This window comes from Taudactylus pleione, unplaced genomic scaffold, assembly GCF_031769625.1.
Source record: "Taudactylus pleione unplaced genomic scaffold, aTauple2 ptg000316l, whole genome shotgun sequence".
NCBI classification, from domain to species: Eukaryota; Metazoa; Chordata; class Amphibia; order Anura; family Myobatrachidae; genus Taudactylus; species Taudactylus pleione.
In genome coordinates, this window is record NW_028284717.1 from 9,778,441 (window position 1) to 9,805,136 (window position 26,696).

The 26,696-nt window shown below is 45.1% G+C and overlaps 1 protein-coding gene across 1 annotated transcript in view; it reads right to left on the reverse strand.

The window, feature by feature from the left end:
* Window positions 1-10,724: 10,724 nt before the first annotated feature.
* The window catches only part of LIPI (lipase I), a 47,968-nt gene continuing 31,996 nt past the window's right edge, over window positions 10,725-26,696 (reverse strand). Inside the window, exons 7-10 of the mRNA XM_088442749.1 lie at window positions 26,458-26,553; window positions 20,752-20,863; window positions 16,492-16,665; window positions 10,725-12,827 (exon numbers count right to left, since the gene is read on the reverse strand). Coding sequence (XP_088298875.1) covers window positions 12,698-12,827; window positions 16,492-16,665; window positions 20,752-20,863; window positions 26,458-26,553 — 512 coding nt within the window. The 3' untranslated portion in view covers window positions 10,725-12,697. The remainder of the gene's footprint in view (window positions 12,828-16,491; window positions 16,666-20,751; window positions 20,864-26,457; window positions 26,554-26,696) is intronic.

A 26,696-nucleotide genomic window follows, 5' to 3' on the forward strand; every position in this document is an offset into this window, starting at 1 on the left:
CACATTCCTATTATAAACACAACCTGAATCTTTCTGAGGAGCAACAAAAAGATATATAAGCAATCCTGGATGCATTGGAGACATATTATAAGCCTGCAAATAATGTGATATACGAGAGGTATATTTTTGGCTGCAGTAAACAGGAGGAAGGTGAATCCATTGATAATTTTGTTACCCGGCTGAGAGAAAAGGCAGCAACGTGTGAGTATGGCACATTAAAAGATGGACTTGTACGAGATAAATTAGTATTGGGCATAAATTGTGAGAGCACACGTCGCCGTCTCTTAAGAGAGCGGAATTTAGATCTGTCAGCGGCTATTGAAATGTGTATCGCACAGCAAAGCTCACTGACCAAAGAATCAGAGCCATGGACAGACAGATTGTTAATGCTGCAGAGAGACAACAACACAGCAGGGATGATTTCATGGGTGGCCCAAAGTCAGGGTTGCCTACCCTCCCGATTTGGGCGGGAGCCTCCCGATAATTGGGTGCAGCTCCCGCCCCCCCGGAAAGGCAGGCAAGCCTCCCGGTGGCCGCCGATCCCCCCAACATCCACCGCATTTCAGTCCTAGCCCCCGCTGCGAGGGCAGCCAGTGACGCGATTTGCGTCATTTTGGCCCCGCCCCCTGCCTCACAATGCCTGTATTATCGGCCAAAATGACGCGATTGCGTGACCTCGCCCCCGTGACGCCTACAAGCGTCAGGCATCCGTCCGAACATGCCCCCTTTTTAGGCCACGCCCCCGCTGCCCTGCCGACCTGGCTGCTCCCTCCCGGAAGGAGCAGCCAGAAAGTCGGCAACTATGCCCAAAGTATAAAAATCAGCAGCAGAGCTCACCAGCAGCCTAATATACAGTCTGCAAATACTGTGGTAAAATGCTCAGGCGAGGGAAGGAGCAGTGCCCAGCATTTGGGAAAATCTGTAAATCTTGTGGTATTACCAATCATTTTGCTTAAGTGTGATGTCAAGCAAGAGATGGAATTCAGCAGGGGAAGTACACACAGTAGAAGAAATAACTGAAATGGATACCCATAATGCAGAAGTGATTTATACAGCAGAATGTGTTGGGACTATGAGATCAGAAGGCCAAAAGTGGTTTGCACATCTGATTTTGAATAATAAGAGGCAACCATGTCAATTAGACTCAGGTGCAACATGTGATGTGATGAGTCTGAGCGATAAGATGAAATTGGCTCCTAGAGTCCGGTCACTGCCAAGTGACACTAAACTGAGGGCCTGATTCAGAGCCGGACGCTATTTGCGGACGGTCGTTCCAAAAAAGGGTCCGTCTATTTAAATTGAGAGCTCGCTCTTTGCGGTTTGTTGACGCCTCTATGTCTGAGCGAGCAAAAGAAAAATGCGCTCGCTATTTTGTAAAGACGCCCTTTGCCGTTCGCATCACACGTCGTCGAAAGGCATCTGAACTGCTCGCAGTGCTTGTGGTAGGTTTTTCTTACCGCTATTACTGCGAGCAGTTCAGGCAACAAGACAACCAAGTGACATGGTCGATGACGCTCCTTTACTAATTATGCACTCCCATTAAACGCCCTTTTTACCGTTTGGCACGCCTGCGTTCGGATCTCCACTGCCCCGTTTTCAAGCACCTTCCCCTGTTACCACCCACAAACGGTACATTCTGTCAATGAAATTAGCAGCCCCTTGCTGTTTTACGAGCGCACGATTTCCGACCGCAATGACTGGTTTGCGCATGCGCATTACGACCCATACGCATGCGCAGTTGTGCGAACATCGCTCAGAGCGAACTTGCGGCCGCTTACGAGCGGCTCTGAATCAGGCCCTGAAGCTGTACTCTGGGGAGCTCATGAAGTCATTGGGACGGTTCAGAACAGAATGTGTCATTAGTGGACATACCCACATGCTAACTTTTGAAATTGTGGAAACCCATCAGAAACCATTATTGTCAGGTTCCACTTGTGAGCGTTTGGGGTTTATGCAATTTACTATTCCTGCTGAACTGCATAACATGGAACATGATTTGTCCGGACCATTAAGGAAAGCGCAAATAATAGATGCCTATGATGATGATGTGTTCAAGGGGCCAGTAAAGTCTGTTCCTGGGCTGGGGAAGTACATTTTGAACTTGACCCATTCCAGTGTGCTCCACGCAATGTGCCTATAGCCCTCAAGCTAAGAGCTGTACTTGATCAGTATGAAGCAGATGGGCATATTGCAGCTGTGACGGAACCAACTGACTGGATTAGCAATATGGTCATTGTGGCAAAGCCTGACAAGTTAAGAATCTGTATTGATCAAACATTTTTAAATCAAGCACTGCAGAGATCTCATTATATTATACCAACATTAGAGGATGTTTTATATAAGCTTCCAAAAGCAAAAGTATTTACACTGGTTGATGCACGTGATGCATTTCTGCAATGTAAGCTGGATGAAAAAAGCAGCTATATGACCACCTTTTGGACCCCCTGGGGTAGGAAAAGATGGCTTAAACTTCCATTTGGCGTTTCCATGGCACCTGAAGTTTACCAGCGAAAACAACATGAATTGCTGATGGGACTTTGCGGCATTGAGCCGATAGCAGATGATATTCTTGTTGTTGGCTGTGGGGAGACAGAAAAGGAAGCAGAGGATGATCATGACCGCAAGTTACTAGCACTGTTGGATCGTTGCAGGCAAGTGAAATTAAGACAGGGCCTGATTCAGACCCGCTCGCGAATGCATAGCGCCACACGCATGTGCAAGCCCTGTAGCGAGTGAGAACTTCACTAGCTACGGGGCTCACAACAAAATGGGGTGGCTGTTGATGTTGAGCGACAGCTCGTACTGTTTTGTAGGTGGGTAGGGGGGGTGGCTGCACAAACGGAGGCGTTCCCAAAGGAACGCCTGCCGTTTGTGGGCGGCCCTACTGACATTACTGGTGATGTCAGTAGTGGACTTCTATTAGAGCTGGAAATTCACTCGGCATTGCGAGTGCTGAGATCCTACCTTAGGGTCTCCATCGCCAGGCCGCTCGCACAAGCTGTGGGTGGTCACCCACAGCTATGCGAGTGGCCTGTAGGCGGCAATTAAAAAAAAAATGCCCTGATCAGCGAGCGCTCGCAAATAGCGAGTGCCTCTGAATCAGGCCCTTATTGTGAAGCAACTGCACTTTAAATTGAAAGAGGTTCATTTTCATTGTCATATCCTGTCCTCTGAAGGTTTGAAAGGTGACCCTGAAAAAGTTAGAGCTGTCTTAGAAATGCCAACGCCCACGGATGTAAAGTCTGTGCAGTGTTTGATTGAATTTGTGACATATTTAGCCAAATTTATGCCTTGCCTTTTAGAAGTATGTGAACCTCTGTGCAGCCTTCTGGACTAGGATACGATATGGCACTGGCGTCCGAAACACGATAAGGCAGTGGAGGAAATAAAGCATTTGGTCACAGTTACAGAAGATTAACATTACACCTGTGCTCAAGTATTATGATGTTACCGAGCCAGTCACTATACAGAGTGATTCCAGTAAAAACGGACTGGGATGTTGCCTGATGCAAGAAGGACAACCAGTTGCATTTGGTTCAAGGGCATTGACTCCTACTGAGCAGAACTATGCGCAAATTGAAAAGGAGTGCCTGAGCATTGTGTTTGCTTGTTCCCATTTTAATTACTTTCTACATGGCCGGGACATGATTGCTGTGGAGACTGATCATAAACCACTAATTGCCAACTTTAAGAAGCCTCTTCTTTGTGCACCTAAAATAGTTCAGAGTATGATGTTAACTTTACAGCATTATAATCTCTGTGTCACTTACAAGCCAGGCCCTGAGATGTACATAAGTGACACTCTTAGTAGAGCTATTGCTCTGGATCATGGGAAGTCTGGAGCAGTCCAGAGTTATCATACAGTCTGCACCATGCATCAGATGATGACTGATTTTACACAGATTAACCAGGCAGATTATCTGAACGTCACTGATCAGCGTCTGCATCGGGTTCAGCAGCATACCATGACTGATGAGAGCTTGCAGATTTTGAAATCCATTGTATTGGCTGGATGGCTCTTGAAAGAAGAGATGCCACTCATCGTGAGGGACTATTGGTCATTTAGAGACAAGATCAGCATACAGAATGGCATTTTGTACAAGGGACCAAGAGTCATAATACCAAAGTCCTTAAAATCCGAGATGTTGGCACGCATACATTCAAGCCATCTTGGAGGTGATGCATGCTACAGACCCGCAAGAGATGCATTGTACTGGCCTAACATGCAAAGTGAAATTAAGGACTATGGCCCTGATTCAGACACGGACGCTCCATAAAATGGAGCGTCCTCCTGGACGCTCGTATAGCTGTGGGTCACCACCCACAGCATATATGAGCGTGCAAAAAGATGGTCGCAATGGTCTTGACCATCGCGACCATCGGACTTGCGAGGGAAACCCTCGGGTTTCCCAGCCGCAAGGCCAGGAGTGATTTTGGCTCTATCAGAGCCAAAATCACTCCCACTGACATCACTAGTGATGTCAGTGGGGCCTTCTTCAGACGGAAGGCGTTCCCATGGGAACGCCTCCGTCTGGCAGGCACGCCCCTGGCACGCCCACCAAAGGGGGCGTGCTGTCAATCAACATCGACAGCACGCCCCCTTTGGTGCGAGACCTGGAGCGATGGAAAGCCCGTCGCTCGCCGGGTCTCGCGCATGCGCACGACGGAGCTCCCTCCATCGTGCACATGCGCAGTGGGGAACATCGACCCACTTGCAAGCGTACTGCCACTCGCGAGTGGGTCTGAATGACCCCCTATGTTAGTAACTGCTCAGCATGTAATGAATATGCACATGCACAACAGAAAGAACCTATGATGTCACATGAGATACCAATACGTCCATGGCAGATTGTTAGCATGGATTTCCTTACTTACGCAGGTAAAGACTTTCTGTTAATAGTGGACCATTATTCTGATTTTTGGGAAATTGAGCTTGTCCCAGACTTATCCACAGAAACTACAGTAAAGCGCTGCAAAGTGCAATTTGCGCATTATGGTCAGCCTGAAAGAGTGATCTCAGACAACGGACCACAGTTTGCATGTGAACAATTTAGACGATTTGCCTCTGAATGGGAGTTTGAGCACGTTACCTCAACCCTACATTATCCAAATTCAAATGGTAAAGCTGAATCAGCAGTTAAGATAGCAAAAAAAAGCTAGCAGTGATTATATAGACCCATGGAAGGCCATATTAGATTGGCAGAATACACCAACCGAGGGCATGGGGACTAGTCCTGCACAGCGTCTAATGTGGAGGAGACTTAAGACATCATTGCCAGTAGCCAGTACTTTACTTTATCCAAGTGCAGTACAAGGTGTACCAGAGATGATACAGCAGAGGAAGCAGATTTCTAACTTGGGGTATGATAAATTCGCCAAGGAGTTGCCTGAACTTATTATTGGTGAATCAATTCATATGAAGCCTCTTCCAGGAGATCGCACTGGCCGTTGGAGACTTGGTTCCTGTGTGCGAAAGGTTGCACCACGCTCATATCTTGTGGATGTGGTCGGAACTTTGTACAGACGCAATCGTGTGGATTTGCGAGTAGCTGAGCGGCCAATTCTACATGAAAATGTTGAGCATTCCACTCCTGGTCTGATTATGGAGCTGGTTGCGCCAATGGCAAGTCAGGAATTTGAAAGGCCCCAGGTTGTTACACCAGAAGAATATGGAGAAAATGAGAATATGGAGCTTGCAAGCATACTGGATGGCAGTCCATCATTAGCACCCGCTATTATAGTTATACAGACTCCTGCCCAACGAAGTTCAACTCCAAATCAACGAAATCCTGTCTATACTCGTAGTGGACGTCAGTCACGGCCACCTTACAGACTTAATTTATAGTTATGTTATAGCATATGTTAAAAAGGGGAGATGTTAGTGTAATGTTAATCTTCTGTATTTGGCACCACCTAGTGGTGCTATGTAGACTTTTATAAGGTGCAGCTACTTGTGATGTGGGTGTGGCTTTTATGTTATGTGCTGGTTATGAACAACATGGCTACTTGGAACTAACATGCGGTGTCTGTCTTCATTTAATACATCTGAAACAGTGCCTGTAAGTTGTCTATTTCAGGGACACATCATTATCAATCTAGACCACCTTCCTTTCATAAAGTATGAAGTGTCAAGCAATACAAAAGCATAAAACTCTAATCTACTATATTTAAACCAAAGGGACATTAAAGCACCATTTAACACGCATGAACCTGATACTTACACACAGCATCTGGTGCAAGTTAAATGCTCATTTCTATTCGGCTGAGGAATTTGAGGGCATAGTAACCTTGCAGCTTAAACTTGGCACAGTGCAAGAATATTGAGTGTGCGATTTTATTTTCATTTCATTTATTTACAAATGAAGCATCATTTTATTCAATCATTAAATGAAACTATTGGAATGACAAAATCCAGGCTCTTTTCAACGTCAATAAAGTATTTAAAGTTGAAATACATCTGTTGATACTATAACCACCTTGTAAAAAGAGAGAAGCCAAGGATATCATAATTCTCCAAACTACCGCAAAGTTCTCAGCTGAGGAGACTATTATAGGAAATTGGAAAGTCACTTCCCGCAATCTGTACCATGGACCCCTCCAGAAAAGCTTGACCTTTATCTCTCATTACTGTAATTTCCCTATTGTATACAAGGCATGGAGTATTAAGCAGGCATCTGCTAAAGAATACACCTATTCTCAAACAGATTTAATTACTCAATCACTTTTTCTTTGAGAAATTAACATTATTAGAGTTCTCCAACACATGTCCAGGACAAGACCACACTGCCATGACCATAGATTTGGTCAAATGACCTATTAACCAGACTAATATCCAACAAGCCACAAGGCAGTGGTCTTGTGGTCCCAAACATATAAAAATACTATTTGGCTACTGTATATATATTGACATCAAAGCTGTTCTGATGGGGTTAGCTTCATTTGCTACTTTGCTGTAGCTTCCAAACTCAAAAAGATTCCATCTTCAAAAATCCTCACAACAGTTGCCTTCTGTCAGAAAGAGGCAATCTTCTCCAACTTGCTCTGTCTGGATGGGGTCCCCTGCTTCTAATCATGTCCATTCTGCTGCCTCTGCTTGTCATGGAGATTCCTCTACAGTTTCCAGCTCCAATTCCCTTCTGCCATAGCTTAGAGTCAATCAGATGACTTCTCATTTCAATATGGTACGAAGCTCACACTGGACACTGCCCATGTAAGTCTTGCTCTGGCTGCAGGAGTATCATGTCTCTCAGCCTTCCTTCAGCTTTCCTGTATTTGCTGCGCTGATTAACCATGTACCAGACCTTGCCTGTTCCCAACATCTGCTATCTTGTCTACGTTGAAAGCAGGTTTCACTTGCCTCTCCCTTACTTTGTCTCATAACCATTGTTTCACTACTAAAGTTACACATTCCACTCCTGCTGGTGCTGTCGATTTGGAGCCATTCATAGACTCTGGAGGTACAGGCAGTTTCATATCCTATGCACTAGTCTCCCAGTAGATGATACCAAATGAAACTGTACATTATGCTGTTTCAATTATTGGAATATGCTCAAATTGCTCATGCATACAAGATCAAGCTTGTCAATATGCAAATAGGAATCCTGCATCCTGAAAGATTTTCCTTCTATGTGGTTTCAAATACCATTATGGAAATATTCTCCCTTACTATGTTTGCAAACAGGTGAGGTCCTGGCCTTGGGAAACAAGTGCTGTAGATCTTGTCTTTAAAAAAAAATCAGCTCTCTCATGCCTCAACTGGTAGGTGTCCTTCTGTAATTAAGGGTCTCCCTCCTCAATATTCTCAATTTCACAATATTTTTACAGAAAGGGATTATGGCATTGACCAGGCAAGTCTCCACACCATGGTTGGGTGGAGATCTACTGTCCATACTTGAGACCAGAGCCTCAGACCGTGTATCAATTACTATTAAGAAACAATATTTTCTTTGATTAATCTCAGAACTCTTCACCGGAGTAAAGGTGTGACCATTATTCTAAACTGGTTCTCCATGGGGCCTACAACCTCATACGCATCAGAGCCATTGATGAATGGAAAAAGGCATTCAATGCCCGAGTACCTAGTGATGTCTTTGGTGCTTAGTAATGCCCTAGCTGTATTTCAGAGTTTCATCAATAAGATCTTCCATGACTTTTTGTACAAATTTATGATCATTATCTTAGATTACATTCAAATTGTCTCTCAGTCCTCGTCAGATCATAGAAGCCCTTATTTGACTTCAGTAGAATCATTTGCATTGTAAAGTGCAAGTTGAACATTCCTCATTCTGGGCATGCAGTTCCAAGGTTGACACTCAAAATGGTTATGCTTAGAATAGGGACAGTGGCCCTGATTCAGAGCCGGACGCTCTGACAGAGCGCTCGCTCTGAATCAGGGACGTCCCTGCTCCTTTTTGGAGCGGCCTCCTGGCAGCTCGCATAGCTGTGGGTGACCACCCACAGCTATAGCGAGCGGCCAAAACGATGGTCGCGATGGTCAAGGCCATCGCAACCATCAGGCTTGCGATGAGACCCTGCGGTAGGGTCTCGCTGCCGCAAGCCCAGGAGTGCTTTTGGCTCTATCAGATCCAAAAGCACTCCCACTGACATCACTAGTGATGTCAGTGGGGCCGCACCCAGACGGTAGGCGTTCCCATGGGAACGCCTCCGTCTGGGCAGCCACGCCCCCAGCACGCTCACCAAAAGGGGGCGTGCTGTCAATCACCATCGACAGCACGCCCCCTTTGGTGCGAGACCCTTAATGACGGCTTGGATGTCGTTATACGGGTCTCGCGCATGCGCACGATGGAGCCGCCTCCGTTGTCGCATGCACACTTGGGCACCATCGACCCACTTGCGAGCGCTCAGCGCTCATGAGCGGGTCAGAATCAGGCCCAATGTTGGGTCAAAGCTGACCTGTTAATAATGCGATTTCAACCATGTTAACAGTGTAGGCTGTACAATTTCGCCATCATTTTTGAAGTTGTGAAGCCGAAAACTGATAATTAATGCATTCTATTACAGGTTGGCACTATGGCTTTAACCTGCACTAGCCCCGTTCTAAATGTCAACATTTGATAGTCACACACTCATACCCAACCCCAGTTTCTCTGTTACATACTCTCGAGCAATGACCTTCAGATGGATCCAAAGAAACTGAACATCACTAAAGATTGGCCAAATATATCTGGGTTAAAGATAACGCAATGCAGGATTGCCATTTATTACAGGCAGTTTAAGGATAATCTGCATTGGTCGCACCTTTTAACGGCACTAATCAAAAAATCAGCAACTCATAAGATATGGCCTGTGGAAGCCATTCAAGCCTTCCAACAGTTGAAAAGAGCTTTTCTATACTGTATTAGCCAATCCTCAATCAGGCACATGTAACATTGTCCATGTAGGGAGGTAGTCAGCATCCCGGTATGCAGGATGCCGATGGTGAAAATACCAGCGTTGGGATCCCGGCTCCAGTATCCCCATCCGCCGGCATCCCGAAGGTAATGATTGGGGGTTAGGGGAAGGTTAGGCACTAGGGAGAGAATTAGGGTTAGGCATTAAGGGGGGAGGGTTAGTTTTAGGGTGCGGGGAGGGGGAGGTTAGGTTTAGGCACTAGGGGGGAGGTTAAGGTTAGGCACCAAAGAGGGAGTGTTAGGGTTAGTGGTAGAGGTAAGGGTTAGCATTTGGGACTTTACCTTGTAGTGTCGGGATTCTGACTGTCGGGATGACGCTGTCTGTGTTTTGACTGGCGGCATCCCATGCCCTACCCAGTCACCTGTCAAGGTAAGCAAAACAATAGAGGAGAAAGACGCGGCAGTGTAGTGAATTGATTAATCTTGCGGCAATAACCCAAACAATATTGAACAATGATATATATTGACTACAGAAAACTCTGTAGTAAAAATATTAACAATTATTTATTGATTGATCCTTTAAAAACCTGTATGAGTTCCACATAGGAACGCATTAAAGAATATACACAGATTACCTATAAAATATGGTTGTATGTATAAAAATGAAACCATAGGTATAAAGTAGTGCAATTGTCACTAATAAGTGAAGATAAAGGGGCGCATGGATTATAAATGAACTCCAGCATGGAGTAAGGGCCCCATTCAGAGATGTACATTTTCGGGGATGGACGAGGTCAGGGTCGCCTACATTTTCCGGGATGGACGAGGCCAGGGTCTGCATCGGTGGATGCAGATTCCTGGCCTCTTGTGAGACCAGGCACCGCCCAGGCTGCGGGAAGCTTCAGCTCCAGCAGCCTGGCCGAAGGAGTAACCATCGGTCGCAATGGTTGGTGACCCCAGTCTGCAACGACGGTTGCAGTGTCTGACACCTCCTTCTGCATTTGCATCTGAGATGTGTGCGGCTCTGCCAATCCGTCCATCTCTGAATCAGGCCATGAGTCTCTCCAAATCGCTGATATTACCTGATATTAAGTCTGATGCAAGAAAAAATGTGGTGTCTGCTCCTGAGACCAATCCAAGGGTGTATATGTCATTGCATATAAACATATACTGAATACACCTCAGTTGCCTGTTTTTTGACAAATTGCATCTCCTATTTAGCCTGGGACTGGGTGGCCAGTGAGATCAGCTAAAGTATCTCTCGCTTACTAGAGAGATTTTTTTTTTTTTTTTTAATTCAAGTTGTGAAAATCATTTAAAGTTTGATCTTATATGAAGTCTGGGTTGCCCTAAAATAAAATAAAAACAAATTAATTAAAATGTAACATAAATAATTTAATGTTATGTACAATAACATTTTGTAACAAAAATACTATAAAATACAGTATATATACAGTAAAATACATTTATTTACATACATAGACTAGTTTTGTACAGCATAACACTGCAGCCAAACCAATGACTTATTTTGGCTTTGGCTTACAGATCCTTAAGTTACATACACATGAAAAGGGCTGACACAACGTTGTAAGGAAATCGCCCATAGGTGCTCCAACATTGCAATTTGCATATTTGCTTGTACAGTATGTTGAGTTGTCTTGTGGTGCGCCCATCCGCTATGCGTATGCTTGGTTTGCTACTACACAGTCTATACAAAATGCTAAATATATGTCTGAAAACAGGACTATTTACACTTCAGTCTAGGTCTGCACAGCCCGTAGTTCCAGCGACATGCATGACCTCTTCGGTCATAAGTGGAGATGCCATCGGAATGCCTAGGACTCTGCATCGCCTATACTATATGTAGTGTTTAATACCAACTCAACATCGATGGCCTTGTAACAAGAACCATATCTGTGCCAGACAGTCAGAGGTTTAAATACACATACTGAGAACTGCAAAATGGCTGCTAACTGGCCTACTAAAGTACAACCATATTACTCCCTCTGCCTGTCACACCTATTCATAGTCTTTGTTAAAGGAAAAAAATCTACATTAAAACAAAAAAATGCCATCCAATTGGCATGTAATGTCGTGTTAATATATGCTGCCTAAACATACTTTACTTTTATTTACTTTTAACAAACTGTGGGGTCTATTTACTAAACAGTGTTAGGAGACAGGAGATAATGTGCCAGCCAATCAGCTCCTAACTGCCATCTCACAGGCTGTGTTTGAAAAATGACAGTTGGGAGCTGATTGGCTGGCACCTTATCACTTTTCACTCTGTCTCCTAACACTGCTTAGTAACTAGACCCCATGTGTCTCTTGCACGCACGTAAGGCAGCCATTTTATGTTTTGATGTAATATGATAAGGCAGCCTACGAATTCACTTGGAAAAAAATGGCTCATTAACATTAGTCATGATATTCCACTGGTTCCAAGGGCCACCATTAGAAATGTCATCGTGTGTGGGCATAGCCTCCCACAGGCTGGGACATTTGGGGCCCCAATCACAGATGTTGTACTACTGTCATCGCTGAAAGGGGGCATGGCCACACCATGGTAGAGGTGTGGCTGGCTCGATAACCCCTCCTTTCGGCACCCCTGCTGGTGCCCAGTGGATTGGCAGGATTTTTAAAAAGTGCTTATAAATTGTACATCAGCTAAGCAGAGGAAAGAAACTATCTTCCCATGTGTAGAACGCAGACCTGCAATTAATACACAAGGTAGGAGGTAAGGTCCAGGTTTGGCCAATAGATAATGGTGAAACCCAATGAACAGGCCAACAATGGCCAACTGTGTGAATATTGGCATTGCATGCAGTTAGCATGTACCTCGCATGCAGTTAGCCTGTACCTCACATGCAGTTAGCATGTATCTCGCATGCAGTTAGCCTGTACCTCTGAATCGGGCTCTATAAGTGCAACAATTTCACAAAATTGCACAATTATATAGAAATCGCACAATTATATCAGTGATCGTCACATAACCCCTTGGGCTATAACTAATTACTATAGCACCTCAAACAGAATGCAGCACCAGTCGTAACCACAATACAGTGTTCATAAAATGATATGCTTCACATTATAGTAGAAATGTAAACATAGGCAATACCTAAAATGAATTAAATGCCACATTAATTAGTTTATAAAGCTATTGATTCCATCTATCTTAAAGAGATAGCAGAATTATACACTTCACCATTGCTAGGGACAAAGACGGGGCTTGGTATGGGACCAGCCTAAATAGTTTAGGGACTTGTGACGGATCTCATATCCAGCCAGTCATTGACTTTCACGGCATCGTCTGGTAAACAAGACTCTTCAGCAGCACAGAGATGTCCTCAGGCAGGGCACTGTGGCGTGTTATCACTGCAGCATGAGGTAAAAAAGTTGGAGTTTTCACATGGGATCGGCGGAAATTCCACTTCCATATTTTCCGTTAATATAAAGTCGTAGCGGCAAAGTATTGCTCTGAAGTTAAAAAAACAAAACATAACACACGGTTATAAGGACATTTTATAATATAAGACGTATTTGCCAGTAAATTTGCATTACCTTCAATACTTTTAAAACTTTATAGTAACTTCAAACTTGCTCCAGGAGCACCTGGAACACTCAACAAGCGACATGATGCCCATCAGCCAGCCAATCCAGTATTTTTTTCTTGGTTTTAAATGAAAGACTCTTCTTTCTCATTGGCTGACAAAGAGGAAGAGGGGACTATTTATTTATTAAAATGCTTTACCCCCTGGGCCCACCCTGCCCTCTGGCCTCTCACTTTGTAGAACATGGGCTGAGGAGAAGAAGGTCTGTCTCAATGGTCAAGGGATCATTGTTTGAGGCTCCTCTGTGCCAGTGATAGGCTGGGAGCGTAGCAGTGCACTGTGATGTCACCGCGTAGTGCCACTGACACTGAGGAGCAGCAGCACGATGTATGCGATTACATCACCATATAGGCTGATGTCCCCCTTTTCTGCCCTAGGCAACATACTGGTTTCATCCCCCTTCTAACCCCCCCGCTTATGAAAAGAACACAGATTAAAATGATTAACAGTAATCCGGGTTCCTTAGGCTGTAGCCTAGATGACATAATTGGTAGACCAGATATGGTGTGGTGGGGAGAGAACATAAGAATGGGTTGGATGAGTTAGTTCTAGAATGAGAGAGAGGAGGATACAGTTGTTAGGTGGGATCGGTGTGAAATACCGCCGGACGACCGGCAACCGAAGATCCCGACAGGTAAGTATTTTAACTATTACTAACCCTACCCCCCCCTAACCCTTCCGCCCCCAGGTGCCTAACCCTAACCCCCCTGTAAGTGCCTAAACTCAACCCCCCTTCCCCGCAGCCTAAACCTAAGTCTCCCAGGGGGGTGCCTAGCCCTAACCTTCCCCCGGGGGAGCTTAACCCTAACCCCAACTTACCCTAGCCTAACCCTCCTGGGGGGGTGCCTAACCCTAAGTTTCCCCCGGGAGCCCCTAACTTAACCCTCCGCCGTCGGGAATTCGACACCTGTCATTAGACCCCTGCCGGGATTAGACAGTTGGAAAGCCGGCGATCGGCATTTCGACCGTTGGTTTTCTGACTGCATCCCGGTTAAGTGGAGAGGGGAATAAATTGCTGGGGATGATGGGCGAGTGATTGGGGAATTACAGAAGTGGAGGATGACATTTGGAGAATGGTGCTAGAGAAGAAATGGTGGACAAATAAATGACAAATAAGAGGGGTGCAGTTTAGAAATTAAATTGATAGTAGTAGAGAGAAGTAAATTACAGTGTGGTGAATTACAGTGGAGAATGGTGGTAAATGAAGGCCGAAGGAGGCGGAAGCACACATATAGGCATTAAGTTACATAATATAATACACACATATTACATACACATTTTAATACCTCTGAAGTATCTGAATGTTGGAGACTGCCCCATTCAATGCTTCCTATCAGCGCATTAAGTGGGCGTAATGCGGCCCCCAGGACTAGCCTCAGTTTAATATGTACAACTTAGAATATAGTAGGTTGCTGACTACAGGCCCGCCAGATGCTTCTCTCATGTTGAACGCAGCATTGTCACCAGGTAACCCCCGGTCACCCGTCAGTGACAAGGGACTAAACTGTGTCAGAATCAGAATTGCTCACAGCTGCTCTAACTTGTGTCACACGTTACATGCATGATCTAGGTATATTACCGTAGTCGCTCATATCGACCATTTCCTCCCAGTGTGATTGACAGTCAGGGAGCGTTTGGGGAAGGTGACGAGGAGTGGCGACAAAGATCAGGGCTTGTGTCACATCCCGCATCTGTGATACCGTGCGCAATAGTAACGTCTCCGGCGTCTCAGTTCCTGCACCCGTTTTGCGCATAGGGTATAAATAGGGTTACTCAGAAGACCGATAATGGGGGGATCTGCGACCGAAGCTGCATCTTTGTACGCAGATCCTTTGGATGTCTCGATAAATTCCTGGGCGTCTGCGACATTTGCATATTTTTGCCCAGCAGCTGTGTACAAGTTCGCAGCTGCAATAGCATTAGCAACAGCGTACAACTCTAAATCAGGTCCCTTATACATTAGGTGGACCCTCTTCCTCGCTGGAGTCCCGATGCTTGCTGCATGCAGTCATTTTCCCCTGGTGCTCTGCCATGTCTGTAATACAGACCTGATAGGGCACACCATAATTACTGATTACTATTATTCATGGTTTATCTCTTCCAATATCCTGTAGCAGCCCAATATGAGAATGAAAATTGTATTTAATATTGTGTCATACAATTACAGTCACTGAATTAGCTTGGATAAACTGTTTAAAGGCATGATACAATTTATCAGTTTCAGAGAAGTTACATTCTACAACAGTGCATTGTACAAACAGCAATCAGACAGTCCATTTGACTCACCAGTATTGCTGTAGGTGTACTGTATGCTAAAATCTCTCTGCACTTCTGTTCACAGCATTCCCTTCGCTGATGCTGGCAGAAATTGAATGACGTTATTTTCTTACAAATGAGGACAATGGGATGGAGAGAAAATATAGAAGATTGACCACTCAAGGGTGCCAGCTGTGTGTACTCAAACACTGACTCTCACAAATTGTACCACTATTTAATTAAATATTTGTTCCAGAAGGCTTATTCAGCACTATATGGGATACCCATCGTTTTGCCCAGGTTGAAGAATGGACCTTGAAGTACATCTGTAGCATTTTTTACATTGCAGATCAACACTGGAGGCCATGGCATATGGAAATGTGCTGGGAGGAAATTAGTAACTGTCAGTGCAGGAGCAGTGTGACAGTTGATCCTTCGACTCACTGCTCTTCCGTTGGAGCTCTGCATGTCCCCCACTGGTACAAATCAGCCTGTGCCTTCAGATCAGTGCAGTTTTAGGCACTGGCAGACATCCTGAGCAAACTTACTTAAACCAAAATGTCAAATCAGAGACTCCACGGCCTACTTGGTGGGCACCATGTAGACTTCCATGGCCCTGATGAACTTCAAACATAGCCAAAAACCTAATCCTGGCCAAACTACATCACCAAGCCGTACATAAAGGACAAACAGACAGACACACTTTCTTGTTTATTATATACTGTAGATTAGGGTCAGAGGACAGAGAGGGTTGTTGGTCACAGTTATGAACCCGTTAGACTAGGGTAGAGTAGAAGAAAACGACACTCCACAAAACGATGGAGAAACAGACGGAAAAATAATTAAACTCAAAAAGATTGAGTGATATAGAAACAGGGGTAATGCTGGCCAGACATGGATAGATTGGGCGTGGTTGTTTGGTCGACCAACCAAATTAACCAGATAAGACTTGTGTCCATAGCTAAAATCACTAAATAACTAGAATTAAAAAATCAAGGCTGATTTTTTTATTGATCTGACTTGCAAATCTGATTGGCCAATGAGTGTGAGCAGTCATCCGCCAACCACTCTGATTTCATCCAGCGGAGATTTGACTGATAAAATGCATAAATTTGACACAATTCTGGTTGTCTGGTTGCTTCACTGCCCAGTGGATGAATGATCTGCTAGTGTGTGGAAGGATTAAGAAAATGACCAAACCAAAAAAAAGAAAATTATTTGGAAAGAAAATAAGTTATATAAAAATATAGGTAGGTAATATAGGTAAGTTTCACCTGTCTGGATCTAAAGTAGATCTGAGCCTCATTCTCTGAATTCGTAGATTGTATTTCGGTCCTATTATGGATCCCGTTGTAAATGTCACAAATACTTTTAGAATTTGCTCAAAATCCTGATCAAACTTGGCCAGCAGGCTAACTTCTTTATTTTGCTCAAATGTTGCAGGGTCTCTACAGGAGAATAACACACACAGTTAGCACATTTTGAAAGATAACACAATAAAATAAAAAATGGAAATCACAGTACAGCCTAAATAGCCATGGATAAATAGGTACAAGAGACAACACAGGGCCTGATTCAGCAAGGAACGCAGTTGCTAATACGCACGCAATCAGATGATTGTTGCATACTGCGTATACAGAGGATACACAGATCCATGGTAGAGTGATTGACCATTTTGTGGGTGGTGATGGGGGCTTGGTTGGACGAACGCAGGCGTGCCAGTGCGTTTCAACGCCATTGCATGGGCGTGCATAAATTAGCCACTGCGATAGCATATGCAACCTGAGGCCACATAGCATGTGAGCCTGTTAGCAATTCCTGAGTAAGGTCAGGGTTTGTGCAAGTGTGCATATGGGTCCGATGGTACCAATGGTTTCGCTATTCTGCTAAGTATTACGGATGTGCGTATAGTAAAGTGGGCGTCCTTATGTGGTGCTGAGATTGCATTGCGATCGCAGTGGTTTGGCTTGCTATCGCAGCTGAACTGCGCGTGTATGCAGGATTGCGATCTGTAGTGAATCAGGTCTATAGTCATCAAATACTCTCAATGTTGTTTCTGTTGTAATGTACTATGTAAGGAGTGGTGCTATATAGATATTTAAAAATACATACATACATACATACATTCAGGTATAGGGGCATATTTATAAAAATAAATTGTAATTATCAGGACCAAGTCCCGATAATGTATACATATGCCCTATAGTGAGACCTCACCCGATCTGGCTGTGATACAATAGGGTGAACTTGGGTTACTCTACACAGGTTATGACCAAGGAACCTCATTGGTTGATAGTAGATGGCGGATGACACTGCAGTGACATAGTGACACAAAGACCCTATTCCCCAGGACAGACGCACAGCTAGTGTGAAAGGCGATTTTCCCGGGAACAAAGTGCTATGTGAACAATTGAGATGAGGGTTGAACCCGTGTTCAATATCTCGTGTCAGTCCGGGGTTTGTGTGAGAAGGGGGCATCAAGCTGAAATGGAAACCTGTATTCATGGACACAAGATAAAATGTAAGGATAACTTATGAAATAGGTCTACCAGGGCCGGTTTTAGTGCCAATCCAGTAAAGAGAACACACGAGTGCGCCACCCCATTGGGGGGCAGTTCGGCCACCATCGGGGCCCTTGACCGATCAAGACTGGCGGGCCTGGCAGCAACAGCAGTGGCACCCGCACCACCAGTCCTTACTTTTGGCCTGGACAGCGCTGGGCTTTTCTGGATGGCTAGGGCGCGGTGTAGGCCAAGCCCATTATCACACTCATAATTTTAAGGTTCACATCACAGATGGCCTACATATTAAAGTGATGTTTATTTACATACACATCCATCCCCAAGTGAGGTCAATGTGTTAGATTATTTTTTTTTAAATGTGGGGGACAATGTCTTGTTTTATTCTGTGGGAGTCAAAGTATTTGATTTTTTTTTATCTGTGGGGGTCAAAGGCCCTCATTCAGAGCCGTACGCTCTGAGCAGAGCGCACGCTCTGAATGAGGGCCGCCCTCCATGAAAATGGAGCGTCCTCCTGGACGCTCGTATAGCTGTGGGTCACCACCCACAGCCTATACGAGCGTGCATTTTGATGGCCGCGATGGTCGTGACCATCGCGACCATCGAAACTGCGAGCCGGAGCCTGCGGTTGAGGTTTTCAACCGCAAGCTCCGGAGTGATTTTGGCTCTATCAGAGCCAAAATCACTCCCACTGACATCACTAGTGATGTCAGTGGGCCGGCTTCTGACGGGAGGCGTTCCCGTGGGAACGTCCCCGTCAGGGAGGCACGCCCCCGGCACGCCCACCAAAGGGGGCGTGCTGTCAATCAACATCGACAGCACGCCCCCTTTGATCAGACACAACGAGCGAAGGACTTTTCTTCGCTCGTCGCGTCTGGCGCATGCGCACGACGGAGCTCCCTCCGTCGTGCGCATGCTCAGTGCATAACATCGACCCACTTGCGAGCGGACAGCCGCTCGCGAGTGGGTCTGAATCAGGCCCAAAGTGTTTTATTTTTTTCTTCTGTGTGGGACAATGTGTTTTTTTTTCTTGTGGATGCCAATGTGTTTTAGATTTTTCCAGTAGGGAACAATGGACCTCATTCAGAGTCGGTCGAAGCGGCCGCACGGTCGTACGCCACCGATGTTCGCTATACTGCGCATGCGTTAAGTTCGCAATGCGCGTGCGCAAACTAGCCGCTACGATCAGAAATTTCTCTCTCCTTGAACACAGCCAGGTCGGTAGTTTGAGTGACAGATAGAGGCGTTTGTGGGTGGTAACAGGGGAAGGTGCTTGAAAACGGGGGAGTGGAGATCCAAACGCAGGCGTGCCTAATTATGCGAACGGCGTTTTATGGGAGTGCATACGGTTTATGGGAGTGCATAATTAGCAAAGTAGCGTCATGGCACATGTGACATGGGAGGTTTTTACACTGACATGATCGTAGAGCTTAAGAGAGGGTATGGTCAACCTTAAGCTCTACGACCAGTTCCGATGGTTCCCGATGCTCGCGATTAATCCTTATATGCCTGGAGATGACGTGTAATGCGTACGAGAAGGGGGCGTATTTTTTGTCATCCGACCGCTTCCTCCCCTTGGTCGGCCAGTAACCGATCCGAACTTAGGGACGCAACTTGCGAGGGAATAATTTGCATATCCGGCCCCTTTTCCCGTACGACCGTGCGGCCGCTTCGACCGACTCTGAATGAGGTCCAATGTGTTTTATTTGTTTTTCTGTGGGGGCCATTGAGTTTTCTTTTTTTCCCATGGGGGACTATGTGTGTTTTTTTTCCCGTGGGGTCAATGTGTGTGTGTTTTTTTAATTATAAAAAAATAATAACCAAAGTATTATTTATGGATATAGGGCCTGATTCAGAGCCACTCGTAAGCGGCAGCTCGTTCGCTCCGAGCGATGTTTGCCCAACTGCGCATGCGTACGGATCGTTATATGCATGCGCGAACCAGTCAGTGCGGCCGAAATTCATGTGTTCGCAAAATAGCGAATGCCTGCTATTTTGAGTGACAGAATGAGGCGTATGTGGGTGGTAACAGGGGAAGGTGCTTGAAAACGGGGAGTGGAAATCCGATCGCAGGCGTGCTTAAAGGTCAAAACGGGCGTTTTAAGGGAGTGCATAATTAATCCAGCAGCGTCATTGACCACGTCACTTGGTTTTTTTTAACTCAAAACTGCTCACAAAATAGTGGTTGAAAAAACCAGCCCCAAGAATAGCGAGCAGTTCATACGCTGGTCGATGTACTCGATTAATCTAATAAATAGCGGACATGACGTATGGTGCGAGCGGCCAGGGGGCGTATTTTTCAAATTTACGTTCGCATGTTTTGCTCGCTCGTTCAGACTTAGAGGCGTGAACAGTCCGCAAAGTGCGAACGGTTCATTTGAATAGCCACCCCTTTTTAGAAAACGAACGACCGCAAATAGCGAACGGCTCTGAATGAGGGCCATAGTTGGATGGGGGAAGATGTGCTCCAAGCTTTCTCTCACAGGCTGCTAGTAGACCTGGCCTCAGCCCTGAGGTCAACAATACTGTAACTGTGAACCTACAGCTCACTAAAGTCTTTAGTAAATATAAATCACCTATCATACCCAAGAGCAAGAATATTAGTTCAGAAGAAAAGCGGCAACATTTTTTTTCCTTCCTTTTTTCTCCAGCAGTGTCTGTAATAAGATTTGCACTTGAGAATGGACAAACGAACTAATTAAAATCAAGCACCATTTCAAACTGGGTCACAGTAACGTATGTTTACACTGAGATGTTTAAACACGCCGATGCAGGCTTTAAATATGGGATGGCGCCTCTGGAGTCGTGAGGGTTGTGTAAGTAAATTAATTGCACACTTAACCCTGAGAAATGTGGGACACTGAGTTACACTGTGCCCCTTAGCGTACAGCAGTGTTCCCATGCTCTCTCATGCTGTGGCACGCCTGCCGACAAACCTCAGGAACACCTTTTCTTAGAAAAAGAAACAGACTGCAGGTAGATAGAAATGAGTAGCTGGTGAACAGTAAAACTTACTGATTTAGATTTGATTCCGTCACGCTTCCTGATTTAGACACCAGTTTAATGGCGATGTAACCCTTCCGTGTTTTAGAATTCGATGTAATAAAGTCCAAGTAATAATGAAATACTAATAAAAAAAGAGAGACATAAAAAAGATGTGTTAGTGACAGAAACATATCACAAAAGCCATAGCACCGGGGTATATTTTACAGTGAGGGTTTTTTTTAGAAGTGGAGATGTTGCCCCTAGCAACCAATCACATTCCAGCTATTATCTTCTAGAAGGTGCTAGATAAATAATAAGTGGATCTGACTGGTTGCTATGGGCAATATCTCCACTTCTAAAAACCCACAATTTAATACATACACCCCATAGTTTCATGAGTGACCAGAGAATGGGTTCAATGTGAGATATGATCACAAATTTTCTACCTTAAGTATTTAAATTTTGTCCCCAGATTGGCCTGTGGCACTTTTTTTTAAGTCTCTACTTTACAAAATTATTCAACGCTACAGAGGAACCACTTGTTTCCCCATTGCTCTGTATTCTCTTTGATCAGTAAAAATTCAGTGTACTCAGACAATCTTTTGATATATCTGTTATGTGTTTACTGTATTCCCAATTCTGCAGTCTAATCTGAAAAGCACTAACCTCCGTAATGTTAAAAAAAAAAAAAAATTGTCAGGTAAACCAAATGTCCGTGTCAGAGACGTGGGATTCTGGGACTGTGTTCCCGGGCTGGGCCTTGGACCTGTATTACTCAGCTCAGATGCTCGCTGGAGGAGACTAGGTTTGATGAAGTTCCTCCGCATGAGAGGATGCAGAAGACTGGTAGAGGATTGATATAGCACGGGAGTTGCTTGATGCGGCTGGAAAGCCGTGTAATGTATGGTGGAAGCACGGACTGCTAGGTGCGGCTAAGGAGCCGTAGAGTGACGGTGGTAGCTTGGGCGTTACTTGGAGCGGCTGGGTAGCTGTATGGAGATGGTGGTAGTATGGAAGCTACTTGGAGCGGCTGGGTAGCCGTATGGAGATGGTGGTAGCGTGGAAGCTACTTGGAGTGGCTGGGTAGCCGTATGGAGATGGTGGTAGTGTGGAAGCTACTTGGAGCGGCTGGGTAGCTGAATTGGAGTTGGTGGCAGCGTGGAAGCTACCTGGAGCGACTGTGTAGCCGTATGGAGTTGGTGATAGCGTGGAAGCTACTTGGAGCGGCTGGGTAGCCGTATGGAGATGGTGGTAGCATGGAAGCTACTTGGAGCGGCTGGATAGCCGTATGGAGATGGTGGTAGCGTGGAAGCTACTTGGAGCGGCTGGGTAGCCGTATGGAGTTGGTGGTAGCGTGGAAGCTACTTGGAGCGGCTGGGTAGCCATATGGAGATGGTGGTAGCGTGGAAGCTACTTGGAGCGGTGACAACACCTAGGGAGCGCAGTGGTGAGGCTCACTAGTTAAACTAGGGGACTAGTTGCACTGGCAACTTGCTGGGAGAAGTGGAGATCCTTTTATAGGGAGTGCTGGATGCTGACTGGCTGGAAGAGAAGGAGAAGCATGTTCATTGGAGGAGATCGCGTCACATGGGCAATCCAAGATGGCCGCACCCATGAACCGGAGACCCGCGACAGATCCACGTGAGAGACGCCGGGCCGGAGGGTGAGTACATGATGCAGAAGCCTTCGGGGAGCAGAGGCAGAGAGCACCCGCAGGAATGGACCGGCGGGGAAGCAGAGAGCCGCGCTGCAGCGTCCTGAGAGGTAAGTGCTGGGGTCTGATTCTGGGGTCTCTATGGCGGGTTGTGACAGTCCAGAGGAGAGATTAAATAACTTCTCTTAGTATACATTAAGAAGCAGTGTGATACAAAGCTATATTACAACAACAGATACATAATACACATTAGTGTGTTTGAGTCGCACTGACCTAACAGTCCAGGTTTTAAGTATATCCATGCTTGAGCACATTTGATTAATTAGTACCTTAGTCATTTTGATTTATCCATCTGTGCTCAAACATGAATATCCTTAAAACCTGGACTATTACTGTGTCTAGAGTACAGAGCTTGAGAAGTAATGCATTAGGTGCTAGAGAGGGCACACTCCAGACTAATTCACCATATTCAAGATGTACTGCCTTAATACAACTTAAAATAAAGGACTTCTGATGCCAGCCAAGGTAGTATTATTCATGAGGCTGGCTAGGCTAAAGCCTAGGGGCCCTGCAAGGAGATGTTGCAAGGCACACTTGTTTTTAGATAACCGGGGGGGGGGGGGGGGAGGACAGAGCCGGCCAATAGCGCACTATCGTAAGGGTTGTTACACCTCCATGGGAGAACGTGACCGCCGCCATCAAAGCTGCTGTCCTCCAGAGCTCAGCACACAAAGGGAAAGGAGACTCTGCAGGACTTGCAGAAATTCCAGCCACCCGCTACAGAACCACCACCGAGTGCAGAGCAAGGATACCCCAGCATAGGGGTGGAGCCAACTGGAATGTAGATCCAGAGTGCACACATGAGGATGGTAAGTGCATAGTGCAGGACGCCCACCACAACACACACAGACGGACATCCAAAACTCCGACAACCACTTTCAGGGTGACAGAAATGTTATGATGTGCACACCATACAGGAAGAACCCTCTCCCCAGCAAAGGCAAGGCTCATCTTACACATCCCATTCCCAGTGTGTGACAGCACTATTAGTAGACGCTACACTGCAGAAACACCAAAGGGACATATCACCACTATTTGGAATACGGAGAGTGGAACACTCTAAAGGAGCAATCTTGTCTCACCAACAACCTCTCAGACAACAGTCTTATTCCGCACTGGACATTATTTTATTGGGATGGTCTGGAGCACTGTGTCTCTATATTTAGCAATCTAATAAACAGAAACTCACTCTATACTGAATCACGTCACTCCATTATTGCCATATATACCTTAACCTTTGCTCAATTTCATCTTTTGGCCACGCTGTATTACACCATATACTGTTGCTCATTTTTCACTCAGGCATACCAAGCCCACGCAACATACAGAACCTGTAGTGGGGTGAAAGATTGAAGTGCTGGAGGGGGCTCGAAATACCTGAAAGCCTAGGGGCCTGGCCCTGGGTAAATGCATACAAACTCTACAAGCATCTACCAAACAAGCAATCCAGAAATGTTTTCGACACACATGGCTAATGCCATGTGGTAACAAACCGACCACAAGAGCAGCACTTAATAAATAGGTTTACTAAACTGATTTCTATTACAATAATTTATGCAATGACCTTACAGCTTTTTCTACTGAACATATATATACATTTTTACTTTATTTCATTGTTCAAAGCTGAAATAAAAATATTTTTTGGGAAAAAAAGTCAAATTCTCTTATTTTCAGACATATCACTTCTATACCAGTTCTATACTAATCATCAATAAAGAGTGAAATGAATGATTTAATACAGAAGTGTAGCACAAGGTCAGACACTAGAGGGAGACACTATGGAAGTGATGCAGAGATGAACACATGCCCATTTGCAAAGCAAACCTTGCGTGATATCCCTCTGGGCATGTTCAGAAAGCTAATGCATGTATTTGCAGAGATTCAGTGCACCACGCGTTTCGCATGTATCAAAGCTAATGAGTTCTCATGTAGGTAAATGTTCTTTAAAGGTGTGTTCAAGCAAATGTGGCCCATGCAGAGCAGCCAATAAGCCTACATACAACTGTTCTTAGGCGGACCTTTTACACCAGTCACATGGCAGGTGCAAGTACGCACTTAGGATGATAACTTGTAGTAATGTAGGTGCTTATGTTGCTGGTTTACAGGTGCACGCCAGCAGCCAATGTCTTCAGTATGTGCATGAATCCTGACGTTACCACCGAAAGCCATGGAGCAAATTTGGATGCAGAGAGAGTCAATTTCAGTAGGTGTGGATGGGTGGTAAAAGAAGGATGGCTAGCCAGACGCGGGTATGTTGCAGTCAGCGACTGTACCTTTTCCGCAGTTGCACTGATTTTGGCTGCCTTGTTCAGACAGATAATCTGCGCCTCCATAGGGCTGGTGCAGTGTTCGATGGCGTGTCGTAATAAGCAAAGCAGCGGATTAGTTCCATGGGCGGTGGAAGTCTCTGTATGAGTCGTGGCTGCATTAGTAAGAACCTCTGAATAAGGTCCTATGTGTGGAAATAAGCATGCGCTATGGGAGAGTACACAATGGGGATTGGAGGATATAGCCACGCCCCTCATGTTGTCATGCCCACTAGCACCTCGGCCCGCCTGATGTATCATCAGCCCTGAATCTGTCACCAGATTACAGTGAAATGAGTCTTCAGTTTGCAATAATAAAACATTGCCAAGTCACATTGTAAAGGTTACTGATATCTTTTCTTTATTATTGTATACTAAAAACAAAAATGCTGTATTTGCATCTTGTTTGATTTTTATTAACATGCGTTTTGCTACATTATTACCTATGATTTACACGGTCCGGGCCACCGCATATGCATTGTGTGCTGATTTGGAGGCATTGTGAAACGAGTTTGAGGCATCTTGTGTTTGCAACCTGCTCTGCACAGATAGCAAAAAAATATGCTTTTTTTTTTTTTTACTTATTTTGTGTTTATGGCTCAGCATGGGCCCAAATGCATGCACATTGGACTAACTGTGAATGGGCACAAGGCCCAAACTATAAACATATGCATACAAAAGGGGGTGTCGCCCTTGTTGTGCATCACTTAGGGGTGTTCCCTCCCAACTATTCTACGGGACACTGCGGTCCTACCAGAATCTGGATGATTGGGAGGTATGCTGCTACAGATACTCTGCTGCAAACAAGCCATCCATGCAAACATTTAAAAAGCAACCATGTCTGAGGTGCATTTCACATCATTCTACAGAGAGAAGCAAAGCCACACCGACGCGTTTCTTTGTAAATTGCATCATCAAACCCCCGGGCCTCCCACTTCACATGGAAAGTGGACGGCATTCAGGTGACTGGCCCACTCTATCAGGAGTCCAGAAGTGCACCCTGAAATTTGAGACTCTTCCAGACATTCCAGGACAGACGGCATGCCACAAGCCTGGCAATCTTTACTTCACAGTATTACGGCAATGTAATCTATTGTCTAATGTTTTGTATAAGACAGTGTTGTTCCGACAGTGACATAATGTCATTATTCTTTTATTGAATGATTAAGTCCCATGTTTTAGCATCTTAACTCAGAGGTTTACGTCTGCCCGGCCTCCCTTTCTGGCTTGCGCTAATTGTATTTGTATGTTTATCACATATTTACTGCATTTTCACGAAATCAAGGTCAAGTCGTTCACTTGTTCTGCTTTGTTGTGTGAGAGACGAGGGTTTAGTAGATCCCTCGAGTGTCACTGATGAATTCTGTTTTGTACGCCCCTGCAGCACAGAAAAGATTAGAGATCACTGCACAGCCAGAAGTACAAAAGCGGCTCTGTGCTGCGACCACACAACAATATTTAAATAGGTCCCACTGTGAAAAGAAATCCATGTCTGAGGAGCCCGGATCAGCCCTAATTCTACTACAACAAAGAAGTAGGCCAGAAAGGAAGACAAAACCTCTACCCTGTGCAGCCTTTTTCTGGTCATTATTATTCACAGTTCACATTATTCAGTCTGAAGCAATTAGAGTTCTAAGCAAAATGTCGCCAACTTCCCCAAGCTACTATTATCTCAGACTGACAGCTTTTCCTTTATGCAAATTTAATTTCACTCACTGCAAAATGGTTTCATCGACGCGGTGTCAAAAAAAGCTTTCGTCACTGGAGGATTCTTCACCACCAGATATTGTTTCCACTTATCAGCATGAAAGCCTGTAAAACACACACACACCCCAATTACAGGCGCTCTAGAAAATGTTATTATAATGTATCACATTTGATTGATCACTCCTGCAAAAATTAAAGTGAATTCATCATGAAAATATTGTGCTCTGTTACTGTACGTATCTTTAAAC